We start from the raw sequence: 27,880 nt of genomic DNA on the forward strand, positions 1-27,880 counted from the left end.
AGATGATTCTCAAGTTTACACTGTAGATATACTCTATTCATTCAATTATTCGTTCTGCTCCTTCACAGATTCTCGCTCCAACTCAGATGAGAATCTCCTCTCGCCAGTGAGTACCACCGCTGTGCTCATTAACAAACGCAGGAACCAAATAGATGAAGAATGAAAGAGTCAGAATCAGTGTGTTGTTATTTACCTCTCTGTCCTCAGACAGAAGAAAACGAAAAAGAGATAAATCGGCTCTCCACGTTCCCCTTTCCTCCATGTATGAACTCCATCAACAGAAGATGCAACACAGAGTGAGTTCATCAGCCCCACATAACGGTATGCGTTTACAGCCTGTTCTAACTAGTTATTTCATTTTCATAAACATCCCTGTCCTTTTGCTCTCAAAAGGTTTGACTTGGAGTCGTGGGGCAGTGATGAGAATGACAACATTACAGGTATAACTGATTTTGTCATGTTTTGCATCAACAACTGTCACCAGCCCAAGTGATGATAATTAACTTCTGTTAGTTATCAGTCATGTAGAAGAAAAACTAAATTAACTTTTAAATGATTGTCTATGATTTTCAGTCATTTGGCATCAAAGAACAATAATAAAACACACCAGTTGGTATGTGAGTGTAAGTTATTATGAGGCTCTCTGGTGTTTTCAGGTGAGCACAGTGAACCTTCATTGTGTGATTCCTGGAACTCCCTTCACTCTTACCTTTTCCCTCCTGACCTGGTCAACCTGCCTGCAGTCTCTTCACACCAGCCCAGTCCCAGTGTTCCCAGGTACAACATCACAGTTTTGACACCTGTCAATGAAAGCTACCTAAAGATATTGTTAAAGCACTGATATATGTGATGGCTTTTTGCTTAATAAGCAATGACACTTATGTATGGAGGACGGAACCTGCCAAAATAAAAAAAATAAATGACTTGATAAATTTTAAAAAAGTGTCATTAAATGTAGCAAAAATAATATTAAAAATAAATGTAGCCCTTAATTAAGACAAAAGACATAAATTGGTATTTCTGTTTTAATTTGTTTCTTTATTGTTTCTTCTCTATTTATTTATCTTTGTATTAATTCCCTTATTTATTTACTCTTCTGTTTAATTTTCCCTTTTATTTATTGATGTAATTATTTTTTAGAAATGTTTGCATTTATTTATTTTTACATTTATTTTTTATTTATTTTTACAGTGATTTTTTATTTAATTTATATTTATTTTTAAATTTATGTATTTTTTTTATGTATTTATGCATTCATTTATTTATTTATTTCTGCACGATTTTCCCATTGCACTGTATTCTTTTCTTTATACATTTCTTTATGCATTTCTGCCTCACTGCTCGCAGCAACATTTAACACCTTCATAGATAAGACTAGCTAAAGGTCTTAACATTTTAGGAGATTTATTTTACAAGGGTATGGAGTGAGTATTGGCCCATGAACGTTTTACGACTGTTACACAACTGCACCATCTTAATCTTGTTTGTGGAAGCCTCCAAACAATCAGTACTAGCAGATACAGTTTAACAGAACAAAGTGGTTAACATCTCATTAAACATTGATAATTGGGTCCAATGGTTTGAAAGGGGTTAATACTGTTAGTGCAAATATTCATACTGTATACAACATGTGAATATATAACGAAAGAAATTCTTAGAGCACAGAACAAGCATGAAAGTTAACCTTTTGATTATATAAAGTGAATATACTCCTGGAGTTGTGTTGCTCTTTGCCAAATCTTTGCCTAACATGTCACACCATCCTTATCTATTGCTGCCCATCCTTGCCATCTCTAAGGATACCCTCCCGCTCCCCGTCCTCAAGCCCCCCCGTCTCACCAAAGCGCGGCAGAGCCAGTCTAGCCGACGATATCACCATAGTTGGTGGAAACCAAACGGGGATCTTCGTCAGCCATGTGATGGCCGGTTCCCCGGCTGAACTATGTGGACTGAAGGAGGGCAGTGAGCTGCTGGAGGTGTGTGTGTCTGTATAGTGGAAAATCATGTGTGAGCATCATGTGTATGTACATGCTTCAGCTAAAGCTATTATACATATTTTTTGGACAAGTGCACATTACCGTTCTGCCTGCAGTTGTGTGAAATATGCAAACTCCTTGATTGCAAATTCATTTACAATGCAGATTTTAAATGAAATGAAACATAAGAAAGAGCAAAAGATGAACATAAGGCTGGAACATAACATGCAGTTTTCTCTTCCTGTTGTCCAGCTGGAGCGGGTTCTGTTTGGTGGGGGCAGTGTGCTGCTGGGCCAGTGCACTGCTGAGGTAGCCCACTTTTCTCTGCAGTGGTGGGCCGAGCCTTCAACACTCAAACACCAGAGCAACCCAGAGGGTGAGTCCCTTTATGTCAGAGATTTGAAGAATGTATATAAATCAATGAACAGTTATGTTCCCTTGTGAGACTATAAGCTGTCCCCTCTTCTGTTCCTCATCCTCAGCGTACTCCAAGCTGTGCTCCCAGCTCTCGTTGCCCACTTTTACGGGTGCTGACTCCTTCTATGTGCGTGTTAATCTCAACATTGAGCCTCGTGGTGACCCGCCGTCTCTGGGTGTGTCCTGTGATGACATTATACATGTCACAGACACAAGACACAATGGAAAATACCATTGGCACTGTTCCCTGGTGGACCCACACACAGCCAAGTCCCTGCAGGCAGGAACCATGCCCAACTACAACAGGTACGACAGTTAGTCTGCTAGTATTATTTTAGACCATTTTCTAATTCTGGCCATCGAGGATTTTTTTTTTTACAGTGGCTCTGAAAGGCAAATATTATAGTATATAGTATGGTAAAGAGGACCTATTATGCTTTTGTGCTTTTTCCCTTTCCTTTAGTGTGTTATATAGTTGTTTGTGCATGTAAAAGGTCTGCAAAGTTACGAAGCCCAAAGTACACGCCACAGAAACACTGCTCCTGAACTGCCTGAAACGCCTTGCTTGAAGTCCCGCCTTTTCTTCCCTAACATGATGATGTCACCAAGTAACACATTTGCATGATACCTGCCTAGCGCCTAGTTTGGCTAGTTAGAGATGGGCTTGAGTGGAGTCCTGAGAGTTCGGTTCGGTTGACCAATCACAACAGAGTGGGCCAGCTGACCAATCAGAGCAGACTGGGCTATTTGGGAGTAGGGGGGATTGCAGGAGCTCAAACAGAGCATTTCAAACAGAGGGTGAAAAGAGGTGCTGCAGCAAAGCTGGCATGAGAAAAATAAAGTAAACATGTTCTAGTAGTAGAAACCCAAAATACAAGTAGGCACCTGAAAACAAGCATAATAGGTCCTCTTTAAAGTAAACCTTAAGTACCACATTTTAATTATGCAGAATTAGGAGTATAAATAACAAATATGTTTTCCATCTCAGGGCACAACAGTTGTTACTTGTAAGGCTACGAAAAATGTCCCTGGAGCAAAAGGACTTCAAGAGGAAGGTAAGTCTGTTCATATTGAAATGACATGAAGAGCGGGTTCACTGTGCTGAACCAAACCATTACAGCACTGGTAACACACAACAATTAGAGTAGTTTAACCTAGTTTATTTTTCTCCATTTTCCCGCATGTAGTTCTTGAAGAAAGCATCTGGACGTGTACGATTGGTCAAGGCGGTGGACCCCAGTTGCCGTGGGATTGGCTCCACCCAGCCGGTCCTTTACACACTCAGCAAACGTAAGATCCCGGAATACAACACCAAATCTGCGTGATACATCATATATGTTTTCAGTATCATTTTTCTTTGACAATCTGTGCACTTTGCATTCATGTTACCTTCATGTGTCCTCTCAGGTCACGAGGAGCATTTGATCCCGTACAGTTTAGTGCAGCCGGTGCAGGTTCAGACTAAGCGGCCGGTCATCTTCTCTCCCTCTCTCCTCTCCTGTCGTCTCATAGAGAGGCTGCTGCAACCAGCGGAGTCTGGTTTGAAGTTCAACACCTGCCCACCAGGTATGCACACGCACACTTATTCACACATACGATGCCCCAAACATTGATAAACTCACCACAGTCTCCTCTTTCCTCTGCTTCCTGCGGTTTGCAGAGCCTATTCAGGCTTCAGAGAGACGAGACAAGAGGGTGTTCCTGTTGGATTCCTGCAGTCCGGAGCAGGCTCTGGGAATACGGCTGCAGTCTATACAGGATGTCATCAGCCAGGTAATGAAAAAAAAATAATACACACACACACATCATCGTTGAAATCATCTTTAGGCACAACAGTCTCTCTCAAGGAAAAGTAGGAAGGGTGTATGTTGGTGAAATCAATAACCAATCATAGCTATTATCTGTGCACCTGTTCATTTTATAGAGAGAGAAGATGTTCATGGTAATAATAACGCATTATCCAAATCTCCCTCCTTGTCTCAGGATAAGCACTGTCTGCTGGAGCTGGGGCTGCCCAGTGTTGAGGGTTTACTGAGACAGGGGATTTACCCCATCGTCATCCATATCCGCCCTAAGAGCAAAAAGCACAAGAAGCTGAGGTAAGTGCGCATTCATTTGCTTTGCAAGTACAGTTAAAGGTCCAGTGCGTAGGATCTGGCGGTATCTAGCTGTGAGGTGAGGAGATTGCAACCAACTGAAGGCTCTCCTGTGTAAACCAAAGTTGTTTACTCTAAATTGCTGCATATGTCGCTCCAACACTTGAAATAGGAAGTTCTTTCCACGGTGCGGAGAGGACAGCGTCATGGAGGAGGTGTGCCAGGCCGAGGAGCTGCAGCTGGAGACGCTGCCCTTGCTCTACTACACCCTGGAGCCCAGCACCTGGAGCTGCACCGATGAGCTGCTGGCAGCCATACGCAACACCATCCACAGCCAGCAGAGGGCGGTAGCATGGATCGAACTGGACAGGCTGCAGTAGAAGAGAGATATTCACAATGCAAACTACTTACTAGATTCTCTTGTGTTTGAATTAAGAATCTGGCAGCTGCCAGCAGGAACCAAACTACAACCAGGTTTCCGTAGAGGATTAAAAAATAGTGTTAGATCATCGTACTATTCTAAGTGAATGGGCCAAGATCAATTTTGGATTTATTTGTAATCTAAATTATTCTAAATAATTCTCATTTACGGTATATAGCCATGCTGGACTGGCTATAATGGGACACTATGGAAAACATTTGAAAACTAAAACAGATTTGACCCACACAAGGAAGGCCTTTTCAATTCAGACAGCTTACTACACTTAAAGTTTTATTACATAGCTGTACTTTCAAAGTAACGCTCAGGGGATCACACAAGATGCCCATTTTAAAGGCATTTGGGTCACTGGTCATTCAGTTATGTTGTGAGTGGAAATGTAAGCCGTGAGGACACAAAGATGAACGAAAGGTATGGGTGAAGGGGATCGTAGTATGTTGTAAACAGGGATGTAGTGAAGGGTGCAAATCTGCTTATCCACATTTTGTATTTGTCTTTTTGGTGCTGACATAATCTTTAAGATGTAAAGCAATTATACAGATCTTACTTAAAGGTATCAAACTGATATAACTGTAGTTATATGAACACATTTCTAGATACATGTTTAAGTGGGCTGTGTATGACTGAAAGGCAACAAGTGCTGCATTTGTATTACACTACACTGTACAACAGAAGCTGTAGTTCACTATGACAAAATGGTCTTGTTTTGTACTGCCACATCTTTCTTTTCTTTTGTAACCAGTTTAAAAAAATAAATGTATACAAAAAGAATAGTTTTTACTTCACTTGTGTGCTCGAATATACAGTACAACAGACTTGATCTAATTGTTGATGATTTTTTTATTGAAATATTACAACAGTGTGGCAGCTAGGAAACTATATTAATAATCTGAAAAGCCAATATAATGTAGACATTGTAATGGAAAACAAAAAAGAAATCCACTTAACTAGACTAGACTATATTTTTTTATTAATTCCCATTATATGTTCTCATTAAAAGTGACAAATGATCTGCTTCTCTTGGGCAAACTCCCCAAAATACCTGCAAGTGTTATCATTATTCCTGTTCACAGAGGAAGAAGATTCTGATCAATCCAATCAAATCAATGGAATAAATCAATAAATTGAGTCTAGTAAACTCTTAAAAATCTGTTTTGAACAATCAGGCTGACTTGTTTTAACTGTGACAAAAAAAATAAAAAAGTTTCAAGATTTTTGTTACAAAAAGTCATGGAAATATACTGGGAGCTGTGTGGCTCAATATACAGTACATAGTATTTTGCTAGACCTGTTTTTTTTCCTTCTCTTCCTCCTCTGTACAATAGATAGAATACAGGAAAAAAAAAAAACTCCCTCAAAAAGCATGAAATTGTTTCTTCACTGCTTAAAAAAATTAGTTTGGGTTCTTGTGAATTTCTTGTGAAACAACAAAAGACTTCACAAGAACCCAAACTAGTTTTTTTTTTAGCAGTGAAGAAACAAGTTCATGCTTTTTGAGGTTTTTTTCCCCTCTGTATTCTATCTATTGTACAGAGAAGGAGGAAGATAAACAACAAAAAATCAAGGTATTCCTCACAAATCAATACAGTGTACACAATTATTGGGCACAATTATATAATTTTTCATACATGGAATAAATAGCTAAAACAAAACAAAACAAAAATGTTTTCAATATGCAGCTTTGAAATTGCAGCTCAGAGAAGCAATCAGTTACTGTATAAGGCCAGTTACAGTCTTGCACAGATAATATATTCACAGATTTGTGACCATATATTGTATTTAAACATGATATACATTAAATACAGTCTGCAGGACAGATAATAATGCACTATACTCATTTTTAACAGTCTTCTGCACTATATTCACTTTTGTTTAATAGTCGTGTATCACAGCTGTTACCCTGCACTATATTCAGTTTTAACAATTTTCTTCATCTTGTATTTTTATATCTGGTATATTTTGTTGTACTTTGTACTTTGCACTACTAACTTTTTTACTGCCTTTTTTACTAACATGTTTTGCACTACGGAACTGTGATGCTGGAAACTTGAATTTCCCTCGGGATTAATAAAGTTTCTATCTATCTATCTATCTATCTATCTATCTATCTAGTATGCACTTCATGACATACCTCTATCTATATCTATCTATCTATCTACCTACCTACCTATCTATCTATATCTATCTATCTATCTATCTATCTATCTAGTATGCACTTCATGACATACCTCTATCTATCTATCCATCTATATCTATCTATCTATCTATCTCTCTGTCTATCTGTCTATCTGTCTAGTATGGTCTATGTTTGTGACCCGTTTGTTTACTTATCTGTATGACGTCATGTGTAGAGTGCTATGACGCCCCCTGGTGGTCGGTGTGTGTGTGTGCTCCGCTGCTCCGCTGCTCCTCTGCTCCTCCTCCCCTCCCTGATCAACAAGCAGCCTGGTGATATCATATGCTGGCTAAACCCTCCAACACAGAAGCAAAATGGCCGATAGTAAACTAACCGATCATACAGCGTCTGACAGTCATCAAGGGGTTATGCATGTTTTGTTTACAGCTTGAGAACTACAGTCGCTCAAAAAAAAAAGAAAGGATACTCGCCTATTTTCCTCATTTTTTTTCTACGATTAACAACATTTCGCCTTTCGGTGGTGATGTCATTTCTTATTCAATTTAGCCTTGGAAGCCTCGAAGAACTAGCTCGCTAGGCTAGCTACCTTGCTAGCCTGCTAGCAAGTAGGGTCTGCAAGAAGTCTTTGCACAGAGAAGCACTTTATGTCCTATATGTGATTCCCGAGGTGAGTAACACAACGTTAACCGTACGAGCTTTTGGTAGCGTTTCATATTCTATGTGCGTGTGAAATTACTTTTAATAAACAGACAAAAACAACATTTCACCAGTTTTCAGAAGAGCATCGCTTGTTGTAGCGGCTGAAGAAGTTCGTCGGTTAATGTGGCACTGTTGGCCGCTACTAACAGATGAACCAGTTGACCGTTACTAACGGACGATTCCAGCCTGCTAGCAGCCTGTTCGCGGACTTGTCGGTTAATTTCACCCTGTTACTGTTACTAACTGATGAACCAGCCAGCTAGCAGAACTGTTCAAGTAAATGTCAGTTAGTTGTCGGTTAATTTGGCCCCGTCGACCGTTACTAACGGATAAACCAGCGTGCTAGCAGAACTATTCACGTAAATGTCAGTTAGTTGTCGGTTAATTTGGCCCTGTCGACCGTTACTAACGGACGAACCAGCTTGCTACTAGCAGAACTGTTCACGTAACTTGTCAGTTAGTGTCGGTTAGTTCGGCCCTATCGACCGTTACTAACCGACGAACCAGCCTGCTACTAGCAGAACTGTTCACGTAACTTGTCAGTTAGTGTCGGTTAGTTCGGCCCTATCGACCGTTACTAACGGACGAACCAGCTTGCTACTAGCAGAACTGTTCACGTAACTTGTCAGTTAGTGTCGGTTAGTTCGGCCCTATCGACCGTTACTAACCGACGAACCAGCCTGCTACTAGCAGAACTGTTCACATAACTTCGTGTTTTGTTCCCACTGTAAAAAGTTACGAATTATAACCGTAAATGAAATGTGTTTGGAAAAATAAGGGGCAATATCGTTATCTAATGTGACGGCGTCTGTTTGTCTAACTGCGTAGAGGTTAGTTTGGTTGCGGCGGAGCGACGGGGGCACCGTGGGTCTGGGACGGTGTAGCCCGGTGTACCCGCCGCGGCTCTCCGGGGTCACGGCACGGTGCTCACCAGCTGCTCCAGAGTCGAGTAGCATTAGCGAGCTGCTCTTCTAGTGGTCCCTCTAGTAGCTGCACAGCTACTCCGCACTGGCCTGTTATTGACATGAAATCCAACCTGTTTGCTCCAAACATCTACCCTGCACATACATTACATACACTGATACTTAATGCACCGTTTAGCTGGTTCATGTCTAGGCTACAGTAAAGGGTTAGAGCCATACCAGTGAGCTTTCATTAGCGGCTGTGTGACATGATGCTAATTACGTGCAGCTTAGCTAACAGAAAAACACTGGGCCCAGTTCGTGTTTATCTCTCTGATATCTGGTCTCCTTTTACATTTCCACATACAAATTGTTATTTCCAGACCCCCTGTGGTAACGTTATGTTTGCTCTCCACAAAAAATGGGCATGAGTTGTTTATTTGCTTAGTGCATAGGTTTACTATTTTGCAGGGTGGGAAGCATCTCGTCATATTAAAGCTAGTATCCTGTGGATCATGCTGCCATTTACAGTCTCTACTGTGATGTCAAATAACTTGACTTTTCCAGAAATGTTTGAGAGTTTGAAGTCACTTTTGTTTGTTTGGCTGCTGCCTGTGTTGTCTGTTGGTTGCAATCGTTTGCTGGTTAATAAATAATGCAATGAGAAGCTAGGCTACCGAGGGCTGTCGTCAAGCTGTCTGTCCCTGGTTAACATTACAGCCCTTACAACACTGACCTGTGTAGGAGAATACTTGGCAGTGATCTAATGAAATACACATTATTCATTTTGAGCCAAACGTCTATATATGACATGGGTGTGAAAGGGTGTGCTTTTGTGAGAGTTCAATTACTTTCAGTGTGCCTTAACATAAATAATTCAATGTGTACATTTGTCTTCACAGACAGGAGAATCAGGAAAGGGAACAGTAGTTCATGGAAGACAAGAAAAAGAAGAAAGAAGATAAAAAGAAAAGGGAAACCTCTCAGAAGGTAAATGGGTTCACCACAAATTCACAGCTGACTTTACCTATATATTTTGCAGAGAATTTGTGTGATATTCCTGCTTCCATACACTTACTTGGCAAGGATTGTTTTTGTTGAATTGGAATATATTTTTTTAGGTAAGGGGAGTTTTAGGGCTTAGATTTGTGTCATGTTTGGAACTTGCAAAATTAATATTCAATGCCACAGTTTTAATGTTTGCTTAAATATTGCCTTGCTAGTATATTTCTCAGTTGCAGTAGCAAGACTAAAGCCTTTTAAGGTTACACTTTTTTTTAATGACAAATTCTCTTCTGCCTTATATCTGACTCACTTATTCTTTCTATTTTAGGTGCCAGAACAGAAAATCAAAGGTATGTGTTTTTTTCTTTTGTATTTGGCCCTGTTCAGACCTGGTATTAACATGCGTCCTCCTGAGCGATCCGATCACAAGTGGACAGCTTTAAGTACAGGTGTGAACGCACTCAAGACGCATTGAGATCCAATCGCTCAAAGGTGATCTGGGCCACATATGGCCATATTCTTTTAGCAGTGTGTACGCGAATGTGTCTTGGGCCACATTGAAGGACCGCCTACTCAATTCGATAGACAGCAATAGACAGCAGCATGGAACGGCTTCTGTGCTCTACTGTATTCTGTCGGTACAACTGTATTTTATTAAAATATGTCATATCTAGACTCTATACATCTACAGACTATCAGACTAGGCACGCAAAGTGCATTATTGTCATACTGTCGGAGAAGTGTCAGTGTTTTTGTTCTAGTGCTTTGCACGGAGCTGACACCGAGCTCTGAAGCTCTGTGACTCGCTGTTGCCTGGCAAAGGCGGCAGTGCCGACAGCACAGAGGTCCCCGGGGGCCGTTGGTAAAATAACCATTTATTTTGATGTTACTAAAATGTACCCAAATTCACAAATATGTATGATATTACTACTGACACTCCAGTAATATTACGTCACGACTTCTGCTGTATTAACCATGTGTTTACTACGTGTTAATTTGCATTGCCTAAAGAGCGGGGAAGTGCGATGCGATCGCAAGTGGTCACTGGAGACGCATGTGTAGAGACATTCTAATACCAGGTGTGAACCGATGTACTTAAAGCTGTCCACCTGTGATCGGATCACTCAGGTCGCATGTTAATGCCAGTTCTGAACGGGGCCTTTGTCATCATCACACTCGTCTTCCTTTTATCACTCACTATTCCATATGATCATGTCAGTGGCATGATTACTATGTCTTGTTGCTAAATACGCTTTAATCAGCAGTACCCTGTTCTTATAACTTTAATGTATAGTGATGACCATGGGAAATATTATATAGGGTTATGCACATGTATGCTCATACTTTTGACCCTTAAATATATAAACCTTTCTTGAACTGTTAGCTATAACGAAGCTTAACCTACCTGCAGTTCAGTAACATACCTGTATTTGAGTCTACCAGTGGTTCACACCCTTCATTATGTGTGTATTTCAGTGCCAGAATCAGCCAAGCCCTCCTCTTCCCAGCCGCTCGCCACCCCAGGCTCAGTGTCCCCCAGCCCTGGCCCTGTCGCCCTCTCATCCCCCAGTCCTGGTGCAGCCGGGGTTTCTGCACAAGTTCCTCCTGGTGGCGGGAACAATGCAAAGCAGCGGACTGCTGTGGCCAACGGACAGCCCTCCTCCTCCCCCTCTGGAAGTCAGACCTCCCAGCAGCAGCGATACATGTCCAGAGAGGTTCCACCGAGATTTCGCTGCCAGCAGGACCATAAAGTGCTACTGAAGAGGGGCCAGCCACCGCTGTCCTCCATGCTGCTGGGGGGAGGCGGAGGGGAAGGGGGCGCGGGAGGGGTTGGAGGAGGCAGTGGCTGGGTGGCCGCCCCATCTCCTTCCTCACAGGGAGGAGATAACCCCAATGCAAACACAGCTGGAGGCACAGGTGGGTTAATGTGTCAGAACAAAAAAGATTATCAATTTTGATCTGTAGTTCACTGAGTACCACATTTTACCATGCTTAGAAACGGCACTGTGCATTTTACAGTTTATGGTACATTCTGCAAGTCATTAGTTAGTATTGCTAATGCTGAAATTGTCAATAATGATTGGTCTCAATTTTGTCCATATAGATTCCAACCTGGGTTCATCCTCCGCTTCAACCCCCAACTCCTCCTCATCGTCATTATGTGTCGCTGCTCTGTCGTCTTCTTCTACTACTACTACTTCAACTTATGCAAATTCCACATGGGGGGCAGGCTCTGGCAGCCAGTCCTCTTCTCAGGGCTGCGGAAAGGTGATTGTGGATGGGACGGACCTGGGGGATTGGCCTAGCATCCTAGGAGGGGCCAAATTGAGTTCCGACGGGGCCGGAGGAGGAGTGCAGGAGCAAGACTGCCCTGGTAACAACAACAACAGTAGTGCCTCATGGAGTGAGAGAAACATCCAGCAGAAGGGAGGAGCAGTAGGAGGAGGAGCAGGGAACATGGACAATCCTTCCTCACCTCGTTCTTCTCCTCTTTCCTCCTCTTCCTCGCTTAATGAATGTGTTCAGTCAAGTGGCGGCGTGTGGGGCTCTTCCACCTCCTCTCAGGTGGAGGCAGGGCTAGGATCAACAGCATTTTACAATTCCAAAGTCTCCCATCTTCTTCCTGGGCCTCAGGAGAGCCCTGTGGGTGGCAGCAGCAGCAGTGTCCCTGGTGCCAATTTCAACCCCAGCGTGAACCCCTCCGCCTGGCCCGCCCTGGTGCAGGGTGGGACATCAACTTCGGCTAGCGACGGCCTTCCACTACACTCGTCCATCACTTCAGCTTCCTCGTTCTCTGCCAGCACCACGCTCATCACCACTCACTCTCTTTCATCTGTGAATCAAACTGGTCTTCATCAGCAGCACACTGAGACAGCTGTGGGAGCCAGGTGTGGAGAACAGCAGCAGCACTTAGGAAACCTAGGGCCAGAGTTGGGTTCAGGCGGGGGAGCAAGAGGAGCAGGACCAAATCAAGAAGGTGGTGATGAGAGGGACTGTGGGCTTGCTGGTGTAGATGGAGAAGGGAGTGGTAATCTTTCCGGCTCGTCGTCTTCCTCTGCTGCCTCTTCTTCTTGGAGATCCATGCCTCCAGTGTCCTCTGACCTGTGTGCGGGTGCCTCGGATGGGTGGGGTGGAGGAGGGACTGGAGCTCAGGGGCAGGAAGGGAGTGTGTGGGGCTTTGGAAGCCAGGGTGACAAGGCAGGGTGGGGTAGGGGAAATGATGGTAGCTCAAATACCCCAGCGGTATCTCAGGGAGCGTGGGAAGGAGGCAGTTCAGAAGCAGAGTGGGGTGGCACAGCGGGAGGTGTAAGTTCGAGTAACTTAGCAATAGGAAGTGGAAGAGGAGGAGATGGGAGCAGCAGCAGTAGTGGAGGCAGTGGAGGTATTGGTGGCAGTGTTTTGCAGGACTCTGCCTCACCAAAGTTTGCAACTATGACAAAAGCTTGGGACAATCAGAAAGGGATAGAAAGTGGGGACGGGGCAGTTGGGGAGTGGGGTGGAGGAGGAGGGCAGGGTGAAGGCTCTGCAGGTGGAGCACCCTCGTCCTCTAGCGGAGGAGGGTCCATAGCTGAAAGTGGTGGAGGAGGGAGTGATAGCGGGAATAAGCAGGAGCGACCCTCGTCTGCACAACAATGTCCCGACCAGACCTCCAATGCTGATGTGGCCTTACTCGGCATGCTCAATCGGTCTGACCTAGACCCCAGGGTTCTGTCTAACACGGGCTGGGGGCAGACCCAGATTCGACAAAATGTGGCCTGGGACCTGGACACCGCAGCAGCAGCAAGAAACAGGAATGAAAGAAGCTCTTCATCTTCCTCTGCATTCTCATCAGCAACCATGAACACTACCACTAGTCGCGGCCCTGGGTACCCGTCTAACACCAGTTCAATAACTAACGATCCATCTGTTGGCAGCCCTGTAACGGTGAGGGATGGCTGGGATGGTGGTGCTACACAGTCCACCTGTGGTCCTCACATGCTTGGTAGCACTATAAGGAAGCCAGGAATGCCAGAAGAAGATATCGAGGGCAGCCAGGGGAAGGCAGTTGGAGGCTGGGGTGATCTCCCACCTGAAAACCAGGGCAAAGGATGGGGGACTGAAGAAAAAAAATGGGGTGATCACAGAGGTGGAGGAGGAGGTGGAGGAGGAGGAGGAGGAGGGGGAGGAGGAGGGAACTGGAGAGACTTTGGAGAACAGGGTAGTGGGTGGGCTGATAGTCCAGAGGATAAAGGGACAGGGGGGTGGAAGGGGACTGGAAGAGGGGAGGCAGGTGGTTGGGGAGGGGACAGGGGACAGAGGGACTCTACACCTGGAGATGGGCGAAGAAGAGGTGGAAGCAACTCTGATGAGAAGGGATCCTCCTGGGGTCATTTGGATGAATCTCAGCGAGGAGGATGGGGAGGGGGAGATGTGGGTGTAGGCAAATCCCACCAGGACTGGGGGAGTTCCAAGCCCCACACAGCAGCAGCACAGATACCAAACAGCCAAGTGGCACCAATGAAAGCCCCAAATCAACAGCAGCACCAATCACAGGGCCAGCAGCCACAAGGAGGTCCCATTCAAGGAGGGTGGAACAGCCGGTCCAATGTTGGAGGTGGAGGTCCACCATCCAAGAATCAGAACCAAAGTTCGGGCTGGACCTCCGGCCCAATCCCCCAAATCTCCGGGGGCGGGGGCGGGGGCGGGGGAGGGGGTGGGGGCGGGGGTGGGGGTGACTCCATGGAGCCCAGTGGCTGGGAGGAGCCCTCCCCTCAGTCCATCAGTCGCAAAATGGAAATCGACGATGGCACTTCAGCCTGGGGAGACCCAACCCGCTACAAAAGCAAGAATGTGAATTTGTGGGACAAAAAGAATGCTGCGCCTGGCCAAAGCCACAGTCAGCAGGCCCCACCACCATCCATCCAGCAACCACCAAGAAGGCAGCAGGGGATGCAACACAGCAGGGACGCAAACCCTGGCAATGCTGCAATGGGTAAGCAAAAGTTGTACCATTATGAATAAGTGTGCATTTGACAAACCACAACCAAAGTAGATGGAGCATCAGCTTTTGAAGTGTTCGTAAAGTATTGCTAATTTTCTTAACTCTGCCATCAATTTATGTTAGGAACAGCAATGTCCACCTCGTTGACTTTTCCAACTCTTGTCATCAGAATGACATGTTTATGTTGCTATTTTTCTTTAGCACATTCTAAATGTGTGTTCAATTTCATCAATCTCCAGGTCCAGGCATGTGGGGAGGAGGTGCACAATCTGTGGATAATGGTACAACTACTTGGGGCCAGTCGTCAGAGGCAGCATCAGGTTGGGGTGATCCAGAGGAACCCAGCAAAGCTCCTGGCTGGGGGAACCCTTCATCCAACCCTGGTAAATCTGGTAAGAAGAGAAAAAAAGAATGTGTATAATTTAAACTATTATAATATCTGAGAGCAGAGTTGTTTACGCTCACTATCATTTGGAGATGCTCAAATCCAGCAACATTACACATCTCTAAATTTGAAAGGTCTTCAGCATTTCCCAACAGAGGGAAATCTAGGGAAATGACATGACACTATCTGTTTTGATTTTGCTGCAGGCACTAAGTCGATGGAGAGCTGGGGTGGGAAGGGAGAGGGCTCTGTCGCAGCCTCCCGTCACCCCAGCTGGGATGAGGAAGATGATGGCAGTGGCGGAGTCTGGAACAGCGCTGGCTCCCAGGGTAACAGCTCCTCCTTCAACTCTGGAGGCTGGGGTCAGACTCATGGAGGAAAGAGAGGCAACATCAAGGTAGGGAAAAGGAGGTTCTAGGACACACAGGAACAAACTTATATGGCCTCTCTTGGTTCATTGCATCAAGACACATTTAAGTTCACATTTTGTTGAGTAACTTTCCTCATTTGTTTTTTAATTTCCTTTTTTGACGGAGAGTAATGTTTGAATTTCTTTCCTAAAGAGTGGAGGAGGGGACAGCTGGATGAACCCAGTGTCACGCCAGTTTTCAAACATGGGTCTTCTGGTAAGATGTTAATCCACTAATGATAATCTTAATATTTCTAGCTATTGGAAACAGCAATTGTAATGTGTTATTGATGTTTTACTTTAATGTCTTGTCACATTGCTGTTTTTCCTAAAGATACTTAATCAAAACTTGTCACCCATATTGATAATGCTATTATGATGGATGGATTATCAGTGAGGCCTCCGTTACGGTCCTATGAACGAATGTCTTCATGACTGTTGTTTCTTAGGGTGATGACCCAAGTCTTGACAAAAAGATGGAAGGAGACAAGAGAGGAATAACTGACTATAACGGAGAGATGCGGAGGGGAGGAAGAGGTGGAGGTTACCGCATGCCTAGTTCCAAAGACATGGGTCCCGTTGACATGGGGCCCTACGGTGAAAAGGTACGAGTCTGTAGTGCCAGCGAGTATTTTACAAGTTATTTTACAGACCTACCATTTTGTATTATAGTGTCATCTTTTATGTCAACAATATCTGCTACATTGTGCTAACCAGAGGACTTAGGTGAAGAAACATTACACACATTACAAATCCATTGATATTGTTGTGTGGTTTCCATTGTACTCCAGATGGGTGGCCACGGGGTGTTTGTTGGCAGCGGCGGCGGAGGGATGCCTCAGCCTCGAGGGATGCACCAGCCTGGCATGCATCCAATGAACCCCTCCCAGGGTTTACGTGCTCAAGTGCCTCCTCCGTTCCTGTCTGCTCAGGTCTGTTGTCTTCTGTCTCTGATGTTACTATTAGTTATAATGAATTAAGGAGAGAGTGAGGGAGGGTCTCCTGAGTCCTGCCAATGTTGACTTCACATGAGCAAAAGTGTTGGTTGGTAGTGTATGACTTTCACTACTAATTGAATAATGCCCATAATGCTGCCCGATAGCTTTGTGGTCTGGCAATGAATAGCATAGCCACAAACCTGTGGCTTTCAGAGGGTAACTTTTAAAAGACTCTTAACAAAATGTTTAGACATTATGAAATAATCTACTTCATTCTTTTTTATTTCCATGTGTACTGTATATTAACTGTTTATTTAATTGTTTTATTTTCCCAGCAGTCCTCAGTTCTCTGTTTATCAGGCATTTTGTAAAATTGCCAAACAGGATATGACACATTAGTTGTCTAATTCATCTGGCCTGAGACAGTAATGCAGGCCCACACTTGTTGCAACTTGAAGCCTTGACTTCAAAATTGTTTTCTAGTCTATGGACATACAAATTTCTGATCAATACAAAAATCAACCCCTAATTTCATTAAGGGGGAAAAGTTTCTATAGTCTTAAAAAAGTAGAAAAAAAGACACTAACGGAACTCTAAAAATGAAAAAAAAAAAAACAATAGGCACAATACTCAAATCATTCATATCAACGAGGAAAAACAACAAGAGAAATATATCTTAATGAGAACACCCTTAATGTACAGAGCCCTCATCTCTGCCAAGGCTGGACAGTGGGTGGCATTCTTTCTCCTTTATCAATAGTTTTTGATCCTATGCACCTGTCACTAAGACTTTATGGTGTGCAAGAACATTTTTTTAATTAACTGTGAATATAAATTTGTATAGAATGGATTGTCCCCGTTTCTCATATTACTCTTATCAAGTGTCTGTAACAACAACCGTATATAAATAAATTCCTGTGACGTGCAGGTGCCGGGTCCTATGCTGAAGCAGATGCCCTCTCCCAGTGGCAGTGTGGGTGGAGTGGTTGGAGGAGTAGGAGGTGTCGGTGGCGTTGGAAGTGTCGGAGGGGTCGGCGGTGTTAGTGGAGGAGTGTTCCCTCCTCAGATTTCCCCGCAGCAGCTAGCAATGCTCAGCAACATTTACCCCCACATGCAGCAGTTCCATCTGGTACGTGACTGAATGGTTGATTGTTGATTGATTCATCACATTGAAATACATATTTCACCGTTTTGTACAACAGTCTGACTTTGTTTAACTCTTTATTGATTTATCTTAAAATACATGGTGACTTGTAATAAACCCATTTCCTAATGACATACTCAGATTGTCTGTATGTGACCACTAGCCTCTGTATTCTTTGTTTACCTCCTTCTCTGACCATTTCTGCCCACCAACCCACAGGCTTGTCAGCTCCTGCTCCAGCAGCAGCAACAGCAGCAGCAGCAACAGCAGCTCCTGCAGAACCAGAGGAAGTTCCCTCAGCCTCAGCCTCAGCCTGTCAGGCAGCAGCCAGACCCACAGCAGGTGATCATGATCATATTCTATACCAGGGGTGCACACACTTTTTCAGCATACGAGCTACTTATAAAATGACCAAGTCAAAATGATCTACCTACTATAAAAATGCAAAACATATATTTATTTATAAATATATTGAGTATTCTTTATATGTACAATATATGTTGGTGTACCTTGCATAACTGCATGAACCCATATTGTACAATATAACTCTGTACATTTTTTGTCATTACCTTACTCTGATGACTTGCACTGAATGGAATCAGCCAGGGATGCATAGTCCGGACAGTAGCTGCTGATAGCCAGCCTCAAGCACACTTCCAAATGATCATCAGTCAAGGTGGAACGGTATTTGGACTTAATAATCTTCATGTGGGAAAAGGCTGACTCGCATAAATAAGTGGAGCCGAATAATGCAGTCAAGGAGGTAGCACATTTCCTCATGTTGGGGTACTTTTCCTCTGTGAGTAAGTTCCAGAACTGTCCATGAGCCCTGGACTTAAGCTGAATGTCAGCTTGTAGTGTCAAAATCTCATCCTCCACGCCAGATGAGTTCAGGTGAAACAGTGTTGCAATTTTTGATGCAAGTGAATCAGCCTCAGCATCTTCCCGAAAAGGGTAGCACATGAATGTAGCGACTGGCTCCAGTTAAACAAAGTCTTGAAAGCGTCTGTCAAACTCTGACAGACAGTTCTCAATCTGCTCTGATAGGCTGACGTCTATTTTTTTTTTTTTTTTTTTTTTTTTTAATGCCATGCGATCTACCCACACTACCTTTGCGATCGACCAGTAGATCGCGATCGACGTATTGGGCACCCCTGTTCTATACCATCAAGGAGAGGAAAACATGCACAGTCTCAAAATTGTTTGTGGTGCTGGGAGTAGATAAAATGGTGGTGTGTGTTCTTTTAAACACCACCAAATCAATGTGATTGGATGATTGGAAGTGTCTGCCATCCCTATTGGTTGCGGAAGTGACATCATCACATATCGATGCAATGGATATGTGATGAAGTGTGCGGGAGCAAGTCATTTTTTTTTAAAAAGTACATATTCTATACCATACCATTAGGGCTTCTGCTGCAAAAAACTGTTCTTTGGAGTAGGGCTGCACAATTAATCGAATATTAATCGCAATCACGATTTGGGCTTCCCACAATTAAATGAAAATGATCGACTACGATATTGACGTTTAAAATGCTCTGCTCATACATTACTCTGCTGCATAAATCAAGCGCTTCCTAAACTTACAGCTAGAGATACACTGTCAATCAGCAGCCGACCGAAGCCGGCCGGTTTTCAGCAGCCTCGTATATCAGAGTTTTTGCCGATCGCACACACGCTTGCAACTGCCACATGATGGTTATACGTCGGCACACAGCGGCACAGTCAGTAACGTCGCACGCACAACATGTCGTCGGTGTGGAAGTTTTTCAGTGTGAGTGAAGAAGACATAAAGCTGCAATTTGTCACAACTACAAGTCCAAAATAATCCATGGAGGAGCGACCTTTAAAAACATTTGGAACAACTAACTTAAACAGACACTTCTATTGTAATTCATCCCCATGGTGCTGCTCAGAGTAATCACAGTGACCGGCTCGTCTGCCGACAGCACGGAGCACATTATGATGCATTCAAGCTCTGCTCAGTAAAAATTAGTATTGGGTGATGGTAAATTCTACGCTATCATGATGCGTTCTTGTAAAATGTTGTTTTTGGCGAGAAACTTGAATAAATCCAGTTGTTTGAAGGAGATGTTTTCACAGGGATATAAAATAGATAATGGAGCGAGAGCTATGACCTGTTTAACTTCCCAGCACCAGCTCTAAGCAATTATAAGATATGATTAGAACTAATGACAAGATTTTTTTTTTTTTAATCAAAGCAAATATTTGAATAAAAGTACAATAATTTATTTCCTAATCATTGGAATTGTGTGTTTCTATGCAAATAACCACTATAGATGACAATAACAAAGTTAAAGGATAGCATTTAGAGTTTTTGACGGTTGAAATGTAGCACAACATTAAAGTGAAAGCGGGATTTAAATGGGAAATTGCAATAAAATATTTTGTCCCTAAAATGTATGAATAATCGTGATCTCAATATTGATCAAAATAATCCTGATTATCATTTTGGCCATAAAGTTATTCTGATGGTGATTTATTTTCTTGAATCTTGTCCTCCTCAGCTGGCAAGGATAATGGCTATTCTGCAGCAGCAGAGACAGCATCAGCAGGGTGGAGTTGGAGGAGCAGCAGCAGGAGGAGGGAGCTCCAAACTGTCCCCCTCTCACCCGGGAGGAGGCCTATCCAAACAGCCCATGGTAGACCCCCTTCCACATCCTGGAATGGGGGGGCCCTTATCAGACCTTCATGCCAAAACACAAGGGATGTACTCTGGTGAGTCCAACAGGCAAATTGTTAGACTCCATTGGTTAGATGTGATGCAGTCAGTGGTATAGGTAACTAACTATAACTATAACAATAAAACTAGGTTTGAAGTTTTATGTTTTAGTGGTACAAAATATCATTTTAGAACCTACCTTAGGGTACATGAAGTCAGCAAATCAGGCCAGTATCCTATCACTGGTGTGTCTGATTGGTGGCAGGAGGCTAAATAACGCTCCAAACTTGCGCTAAATTTTGGCGAGGAAAAACTGACATGGCCATTTTTAAAGGGGTCCCTTGACCTCTGACCTCAAGATATGTGAATGAAAATGGGTTCTATGGGTAGCAACGAGTCTCCCCTTTACAGACATGCCCACTTTATGATAATCACATGCAGTTTGGGGCAAGTCATAGTCAAGTCAGCACACTGACACACTGACAGCTGTTGTTGCCTGTTGGGCTTGAGTTTGTTATGATTTGAGCGTGTTTGTTATGCTCAATGCAGTACCTGTGAGGGTTTCTGGACAATAGTTGTCATTGTTTTGTGTTGTTAATTGATTTCCAATAATACATATATACAAACATTTGTATCAAGCAGCATATTTGTCCACTTCCATGTTGATAAGACTATTAAATACTTGACAAATCCCCCTTTTAAGGTACATGTTGAACAGATAAAAAGATGTGCGATTAATCACAATTAACTATGGACAATCATGCAATTAAATATTTTAATCGACTGTCAGCCCTGGTATTTTTGCTTTAAATGCCCATCTCTATTACCTTTGTAATCATTGTTGCTAAAACAACGGTTCTCCATTTTAAACGGCTCCTAGTCTTTAGTACTTGGTGCAATCCCAGTGATACTGAACACAAACTTAGGGAAGAAATATACTTGCCAGCTCAGCCAAAGTCTGTATTGTATTGAACATCAGTTGACTGTAATGTGCTCATGAATGTTTGTGTTTTTTTTCCTGATTGTCAGGACTTGCCCCTGGTGGTAACCTGTCAGGACTGGAGCTCGGTCCTATGATGGGAGGGATGAAGGACACAGGAGGACAGCAATCCCGCTTCAAATGGATGATGGAGGGACACTCCCCAGCTCCATCTCCCCCTGACACAACCCTTCACAAGAATGGTAGGTTTACAGATGATTCATAACATGATTTTTGCAAAGGCAAAATTCACACTTAGGGAAAGCACACCTCCCAGGCTGTTGTCAATCTGGTCTTTACTGTTTTGGTAATCACCTTCATTCACAGTGTATCTGAATGAACCACTGCGATTCATTTGTTCACGTCAGTCTGTTTGACCTTATTTCCCTCTTGTGTGCCGTTCCCAAGGCCCTTTACCCAGTGCTATAAAGGTGAGAGGAGGATCCCCTTACTCCCAGTATGAAATGCTGGGCAGTGATGGTTTGGGGATTCCCCCTCAAGGCTCTGCAGACAACTGGCACCGAACCCCTGGGAGTAAAATGGGGAACAAACCTGCCACATCCAGCTGGCCTCCAGGTAAATACGTCTTTCTCTGCTGCATGTTCCCAAAGGACGATGAATTAGGATCAGAGAAGGAGTAGACAGTAGAAACTTGAATGTCAAGTCAGGCTCAAATATGCAGGAAGCTGTATGTTTATTAGACAGGTGTCAGTGTGTGTGTGTATGCATACTGACTCAAAACTTCTCCATCTCAGAAGCTATTGTTTTCATTTAATGCCATGCTAAAGAAAAGAACAAACTAATTACATTTATTTGCTTCTAATTCTATTGCCACCCAATATGTACAAATGTTAGGTTAAAGATGAAAGGAATCTTAGTCAAATTGTCCCCAAATAAACAAATCCGCAACCAAAATAACAATATAGCATATAATTTCAATATGTTTTCTGTTCTCTAATGACAGAGTTCCAGCCCGGTGTACCCTGGAAGGGAATCCAGAGCAGTGGAGACCCAGAGTCTGACCCCTACATGACCCCTGGTAGTGTTCTTGGCTCCCCAGGACCCCCGAGCCTCAACGACTCTGACCACCAGTTACTGCGAGACAACATAGGTATCTGACTGAACGTGCCCAATATTTTGAAAGCATGCTTCAGTGCCATTTATTGACAGAAAGTCTAAAGGCCCAGACACACCAACCCGACATCAAAGAACTAGCGGCGATGAAGGCCGACCGTTGAGTCGCCTCACGTCGCCTTTGTCTTGGCCAAAAAGTTGCAGTTGAACACACCGCAAAGACTACAACCAACGACCAATTAGCACGTACTTTCTGCACCTGCGTGAGAGGAAATGACTCTCCACACAAGCAGGTGGCGGTAGTCTGTATTTGTCATTCAAAAAGGGAAACCGGAAGACCGAGGACATCGGATATACAAGCCGTTGTTATGATACGTTCATCAAAGCGGCGTATACCGACCATTTTCACACCACTCTCACTCACCACTTAGTTTTATTCCAGATGGCCATGTCACTGTGAGAATATCCGTGTATTGGAATGATCAGATGAGATGAAGATGAAAAATGGGAAAGAGCCTTCTGTGTGTGCCCTCTTGACTTAATTCGCTGGCTTGCTTTCCTCACTTCCGTTTCTCTTCTCGTGCACTGATTCCCTTAAGCTGAACAGCCAATCAGAGCAATTTCTCTCACTGACGAGCTCCGCCACCGAATCAACATGCTGAACCGGCCAAAACAAACTCTGACATGGGCAGACTAGAGCCAACAGTGTGGAACACACCGCAACAACTAGGCCAACAGACGCTCACCAACAGCCCCAAACTGGTCGACGGCCGACCATCGGCTTGGTGTGTCAGGGCCTTAAGGGCAAAGGTTTGACAGTATTACTCACAGGCTCCATCTGCTGTCGAACAGTGCTACGGCTGCCCTGTCTTGTTTATCACAGGATGTGTTACTTTCAGATAACCTTGTAATGTTTTGTAGGGCCAAACCCCTCCCTCAACACCTCGCTGCCTTCACCTGGTGCCTGGCCCTACAGTGCCTCAGACAGTCCCCTCAGCAATGCACACAGCACAGGTACATGTTTTGATTTTATATATATTCTTTATTTCCTTTTGCATGTAGACTTTTGAATCTCCTTCATCTCATTAGCTCAGTTGTTATTTGCTTTTCAATGTCTTTGTTTCTGTTACTATAATTGTGTTTGCACTGTATTTTGCTGGCGTACAAGTTAATGCTCGTTCCACAAAGATGCCAAAGGAGATTGCTGTACTGCGTCCTCTCCACTCCCATTTCTGTGGTCTGTTTGTCAAAACTCATTTTCCCCCTCTTTCTCCCACCTCCCCATTTCCTCCTCAGGAAAGTACTCTGAGTACAAGCCCAGCTGGCCCCCAGAGCCCATCGGACAAAACAAGTTGTGGAAGACCAATCGCAACAGCTCACAGCTGCCACGCCCCCCTCCTGGCTTAACCAATCAGAAGCAGGCCTCGCCCTCCCCTTGGGGTAGCGGAGGCCCGCGGTTGGCCCGGAGCTGGGGAGGGGGCGGGATTAATCAAGAGTCAAGATTTGGGCCAGGTACTGTACTGAAAAGATTTAGATTATTACATAACCATTGTCAACTCATGACTTAATGTTACAACATATAGAGGAAGCTCTTATTGACAGTGATATGAAGACTCGGGTCTTACTATAGTATCATGAAACCTAGCATTAAAGTTTGTCTTTTTCTAAATAAGGTAATCTTCAGCATATTCAATGTGTTTGTCATCAACTATGACATCCTCTTTACTGTTTGTCTCTTCTCTTCTTTTCTTTTTCCCTTACAGGCTCAGCTTGGAGCGATGGCGTTGCCTCCAGAGGCAGCTGCTGGCTGCTGCTGAGCAACCTGACACCCCAGGTAAGGAGTGGCAGAGCCTGAGAGAAATGGAAATCCTCAGAAGTAAATTATAAACTAAATGATACTATTTTCAGAGATTTCTTAGCAAAAGGGACAAATTTAAAACATAAACAATGTCGCCACCTGTAAGCCTGCTGATAGTGCAGAAGGATGAGGAAAAGATGTGACAGGAGTGTGACATGCAAGCAATGTAGAATCAAAATGTTCTCACAACCCTTCATCACAACAGAGTTGTTCATGGCTATACGGTAAAACAGCTGTGCCAGACAGACTGGTCAGGGTTTGAATTCAAACACGTTAAGTCACTGCGCTCATTCATCTGTATTCCCCTTCAGTCTGTCTTATGCAAATGAGGCGGAATGATGCGTGACCCAGCTGTAATTGGATTGTGAAGTTGGATGAGCCATTTAATCAATTAGGGCTTACACAAATGACACTTGCATGACACTGCTCTGGGAAAGCATATGAATTAAAATGTAAGTCTAGACAAAGTTTTTGTTTCATTCTTATAGATTTTACAATAATCCATTTGGCCTAACTCGCTGCTTATGTGCACAGGCTTGCACAACTTGTCTATCTCACTGTAAGTGTTACAGACTGATAAAGCCAGAGTGTACAGTATCACTGTATTATTTATTAATACATGGTTCTGTTGTGTAACCTCCTAGATTCCCTGACCTTTCCCTGTCCCTATAATTGATCGTTGTCACATCACACACACAATCTTTTACATTTTTTTCTTTTTTCCCCGTAGATTGATGGCTCCACGCTGAGGACTATCTGCATGCAGCATGGCCCCCTGCTGACCTTCCACCTCGGCCTGACCCAGGGCAGCGCTCTGATTCGCTACAGCAGCCGGCAGGAAGCAGCCAAGGCCCAGGGTGCACTGCACATGTAGGTTAACCTGTAACCTCACTAATACACACACACACACACTTAACGTTGAAAATGTCGATCTAAAGTGCCTCGTCTTGTAAATCCCTCTCAGGTGTGTTCTGGGCAACACCACAATCCTGGCGGAGTTTGTGAGTGAGGACGAAGTTGCTCGCTATTTTGCACATTCCCAGGCCGGAGGGGCAGAGGGGGCCAGCTCAGGAGGGCCAGCAGCCGGTGGGACGCAGGGTTCATCTGGAACGGGCACAGCTGTGGCCAGCAGTGGAGGGAGCTCCCCGGGGAATGAGCGGGCAGCAGCGGGCACAACTTCAGGTGGAAACGGAAATGGTGGTGGTGGTGGTGGAGGAGGAGGAGGGGAAAGTGGAGCAGCGGCCCTTGGCGGTGTGAGGTCCTCTGGCTCCTCCTGGCAGAGTCTCGATGGTACAGGCAGTTCTTCAGAAGCCCCCTCAGCCCAAGGACCCGGGCTGGGGATATTTTCCCAGTGGAGCACCAACGGGGCAGGGGAGGGAGGAGGTGTCGGGGGGGTAGACTCTGGGAGGTCTGGGCTTTGGGGCGGCATGACTGCGGGGTACCCCGGCAGCAGCCTGTGGGGAGCACCGCAAATGGAGGAAAGGCACCAAATGGACAGCCCTGCCGCATTGTTGCCTGGCGACCTGCTGGGGGGAGGAGCTGATTCCATCTGACCAGCCCCCTCCATTTGTATGTGTAGGTTTGGACACACTGATACAAAATACACTGGGATACATATGTACTTACTATAGCACACACACACACACACACACACAAATACATTTACATGGTATGCATATTTATGTAATACACGTATACACACATATACATGCATATTAATGTGCACACACATCAAGCAGAAATGTGAGACATGCTTACACACATTCTCGTGGCCAGACTTAAGCTATTATATAAACAAATGCAGGGACTGTTAGATGTGTATACAGCCTTTTTCCACAGATGAAGATTTCAACTGCTTAGACTTGAAACCTGAAAAAGAATGAAAAGTCAGTTGGTCTCAAAGACTTGACTGGATTGCAATGTGCTTAGTAAAATAGGGGACTTTTCAACAGATTTACATACACATGCACACACCAAATACAGACAAGCCTTCAGACAGATGGGCACTGTAAACAGCATTACCTTCATCGTATAAGAGAACTTAAAAACTACTACATGATGTGAGGTTCAAGTGCAGTTTGTATTCACGTCCCCTTAAAAAAAACGGGAGACCGAATCCAAACACATGCAAACAGCTCTGATTGAAAACAGAACTGTATCTTACTGTGTATGTTAAGTTTGTTTTTTTTCTGTTCGTTTGTATGTATGGTTTTAATTTTTTGAACAGTGAAAAATATTGAAAAATGTCATTGTTCTGTTTTCAAAATGCTGACCTCCTACTGTTGTATCTCACGCACTCTTTTCTCTGTTATTCTCTCTTGAACATGTTTGTTACTGTTGCAGTGATAAATGTTAAATTGCTGGCAGTTTGAGGCTATGTTGCATTTCTCCATGTGTCGACACTGTGCGCAGCAGTGTCATACACACTATATGGACATGAGTATGAGTGAAACTGAGACCAAGTAAGTGGATTAAACCACCACAGTTGTTGTGTGCGCGTGTGTGTGTGAATGTGAGGATAATGTGTGTGTGCATGTTACTGCCTGTCATAATGTGGGCAAGGCTGCTTACTATACAGAAGGTCTATACAAAAATGTTTTGAGTGCATTCGGTATACTGCTGACTGTGTTAAGAAATATTGGCACTAATGCTTTTTTTTTCTCATTTGAAGTTGTTTTTTTGGTTTTTTTTAGCAGACTTGTCTTTTTTATTGTCCGACCTGCAATAATAAAAAAGAACATTTTAATGACACAAAGAGCTGAAGGCATATGCGTTGAGTAAATGGACATGCCAAATCTTATCAAACTGTGTGGAGTGGGAGGGAGGGGTGGGCCGGGTTGTTTACAGATGCAGAGTAAGAGTTACCGTACGTTTTTAATGTTCTGTTGTGTATTCGTTTTAAATTAAGACAGGCTTTAACACTCCTGTTCAGTGTTTTCGTTATGAGATTTTACAAAGGAAAAATTTATTTAAACAAATGAGAACAAGATTAATAAAGATGAAAGTATTGGCTTCTAAATTTGTCTTAGTGGTCATTTTTGTGTGTGAATTTAGGTTTCTGGATGCTAGTTTAAAGTACTTGTTTTTGTGTTGAGTACCTTCTATGTTAAACTTCCCTTTTTCTGTTCCTCTGTTGAAGCCTCTGGTGATCACACAGTGTATCAGCAGCTGTTATAATGTGAACACTAGGCACTGCACAGTATGTTAACAATGAAAAACAATGCTTTGTGCATGTTACAATGATGAGTATGACAGAATTTACATAAAGGGAAAGGCGTAAAGGCTGTTCATAGACGTGGCCACAGAAAAACAAGCCAGTGTGTCCATCTGTCGCCCTCTCATTGCCATCCACAGACCAATCCTATTTAAGACCCACGTCATCCTACAGTAAGCCACTGCTCACCGTATGAAATAAGTTACCTTCTCTGATGCAATAATGGGGTTTCCTTGTGGGTAAATAGACATAATGTTGCCAACAAAAACGGTATTATAGACCACAATTTTTTTTCCCATAGATTTAAGCCTGACTTTAAAGGATTTCCTGACATTATGTGACGGCACCATTCTTAAATATGTGCTGATAACTGAACATAACCACATTTTTCAGTGGTTGAATGTCGTACATTTACTCAAGTACTGTACTTATACAGTTTTGAGTTACTTGTACTTTAGGAGTAGTTCCATTTTCTGCTACTTTCTACTTCTACCCCACTACATTTTGGAGGCAAATATTGTACTATTTACTTAAAGTTTGCTTA

General features: G+C 43.6%; 2 protein-coding genes and 1 long non-coding RNA gene across 10 annotated transcripts in view; 2 read left to right on the forward strand and 1 right to left on the reverse strand.

The window, feature by feature from the left end:
• Window positions 1–6,241, forward strand: part of LOC141780302 (caspase recruitment domain-containing protein 10) — an 18,875-nt gene extending 12,634 nt beyond the window's left edge. Inside the window, exons 12-24 of one of the 2 annotated variants that reach the window (XM_074655463.1) lie at window positions 69–106; window positions 208–296; window positions 394–440; window positions 657–777; window positions 1,799–1,976; window positions 2,229–2,352; window positions 2,459–2,699; window positions 3,382–3,448; window positions 3,581–3,683; window positions 3,801–3,959; window positions 4,054–4,166; window positions 4,377–4,492; window positions 4,662–6,241. In XM_074655463.1, coding sequence (XP_074511564.1) covers window positions 69–106; window positions 208–296; window positions 394–440; window positions 657–777; window positions 1,799–1,976; window positions 2,229–2,352; window positions 2,459–2,699; window positions 3,382–3,448; window positions 3,581–3,683; window positions 3,801–3,959; window positions 4,054–4,166; window positions 4,377–4,492; window positions 4,662–4,869 — 1,604 coding nt within the window. In that variant the 3' untranslated portion in view covers window positions 4,870–6,241. The remainder of the gene's footprint in view (window positions 1–68; window positions 107–207; window positions 297–393; window positions 441–656; window positions 778–1,798; window positions 1,977–2,228; window positions 2,353–2,458; window positions 2,700–3,381; window positions 3,449–3,580; window positions 3,684–3,800; window positions 3,960–4,053; window positions 4,167–4,376; window positions 4,493–4,661) is intronic. The other variant, XM_074655464.1, reaches the window with a different exon arrangement.
• LOC141780309 (uncharacterized) lies at window positions 3,572–8,849 on the reverse strand. 5 transcript variants are annotated; one of them, XR_012596616.1, is made up of 5 exons: window positions 8,696–8,849; window positions 4,303–4,464; window positions 4,016–4,143; window positions 3,783–3,929; window positions 3,572–3,710 (listed from the first exon to the last, which is right to left on the reverse strand). It is a non-coding gene; the product is annotated as an uncharacterized LOC141780309 (long non-coding RNA). The 5 variants fall into 5 exon arrangements; XR_012596614.1 differs by lacking the exon at window positions 8,696–8,849 and adding an exon at window positions 4,589–4,727; XR_012596618.1 differs by lacking the exon at window positions 8,696–8,849 and having other exon boundaries at window positions 3,783–3,910; window positions 4,303–4,471.
• LOC141780301 (trinucleotide repeat-containing gene 6B protein-like) lies at window positions 7,347–27,141 on the forward strand. Of its 3 annotated transcripts, XM_074655462.1 has the most exons (22): window positions 7,349–7,732; window positions 9,569–9,656; window positions 10,000–10,021; window positions 11,148–11,588; window positions 11,776–13,797; window positions 13,828–14,643; window positions 14,892–15,044; window positions 15,244–15,434; window positions 15,601–15,663; window positions 15,896–16,051; window positions 16,238–16,378; window positions 17,313–17,513; window positions 17,748–17,870; window positions 20,057–20,267; window positions 21,241–21,393; window positions 21,599–21,766; window positions 22,155–22,301; window positions 23,186–23,278; window positions 23,561–23,776; window positions 24,028–24,098; window positions 24,853–24,992; window positions 25,087–27,141. In XM_074655462.1, exons 2-22 carry the CDS (start codon window positions 9,600–9,602, stop codon window positions 25,673–25,675), a joined length of 6,174 nt encoding a protein of 2,057 aa, XP_074511563.1. In that variant the 5' UTR covers window positions 7,349–7,732; window positions 9,569–9,599; the 3' UTR covers window positions 25,676–27,141. The 3 variants fall into 3 exon arrangements, 2 of the variants coding, with proteins under 2 accessions (XP_074511563.1, XP_074511562.1); XM_074655461.1 differs by having other exon boundaries at window positions 11,776–14,643; XR_012596611.1 differs by lacking the exons at window positions 23,561–23,776; window positions 24,028–24,098; window positions 24,853–24,992; window positions 25,087–27,141 and adding an exon at window positions 22,864–23,074 and having other exon boundaries at window positions 7,347–7,732; window positions 11,776–14,643.
• The last annotated feature ends 739 nt before the right edge of the window (window positions 27,142–27,880 follow it).

Source organism: Sebastes fasciatus, chromosome 13 (genome assembly GCF_043250625.1).
Source record: "Sebastes fasciatus isolate fSebFas1 chromosome 13, fSebFas1.pri, whole genome shotgun sequence".
Taxonomy (NCBI): Eukaryota; Metazoa; Chordata; class Actinopteri; order Perciformes; family Sebastidae; genus Sebastes; species Sebastes fasciatus.

Excerpts from the sequence above, each read along its gene's own strand:
- LOC141780301 (XM_074655461.1), top strand. The coding sequence starts at position 9,600 with ATGGAAGACAAGAAAAAGAAGAAAGAAGATAAAAAGAAAAGGGAAACC. Across the intron at positions 21,394-21,598 it reads CACAACCCTTCACAAGAATG|GCCCTTTACCCAGTGCTATA; the intron begins GTAGGTTTACAG and ends GCCGTTCCCAAG. Across the intron at positions 24,993-25,086 it reads GCCCAGGGTGCACTGCACAT|GTGTGTTCTGGGCAACACCA; the intron begins GTAGGTTAACCT and ends AATCCCTCTCAG.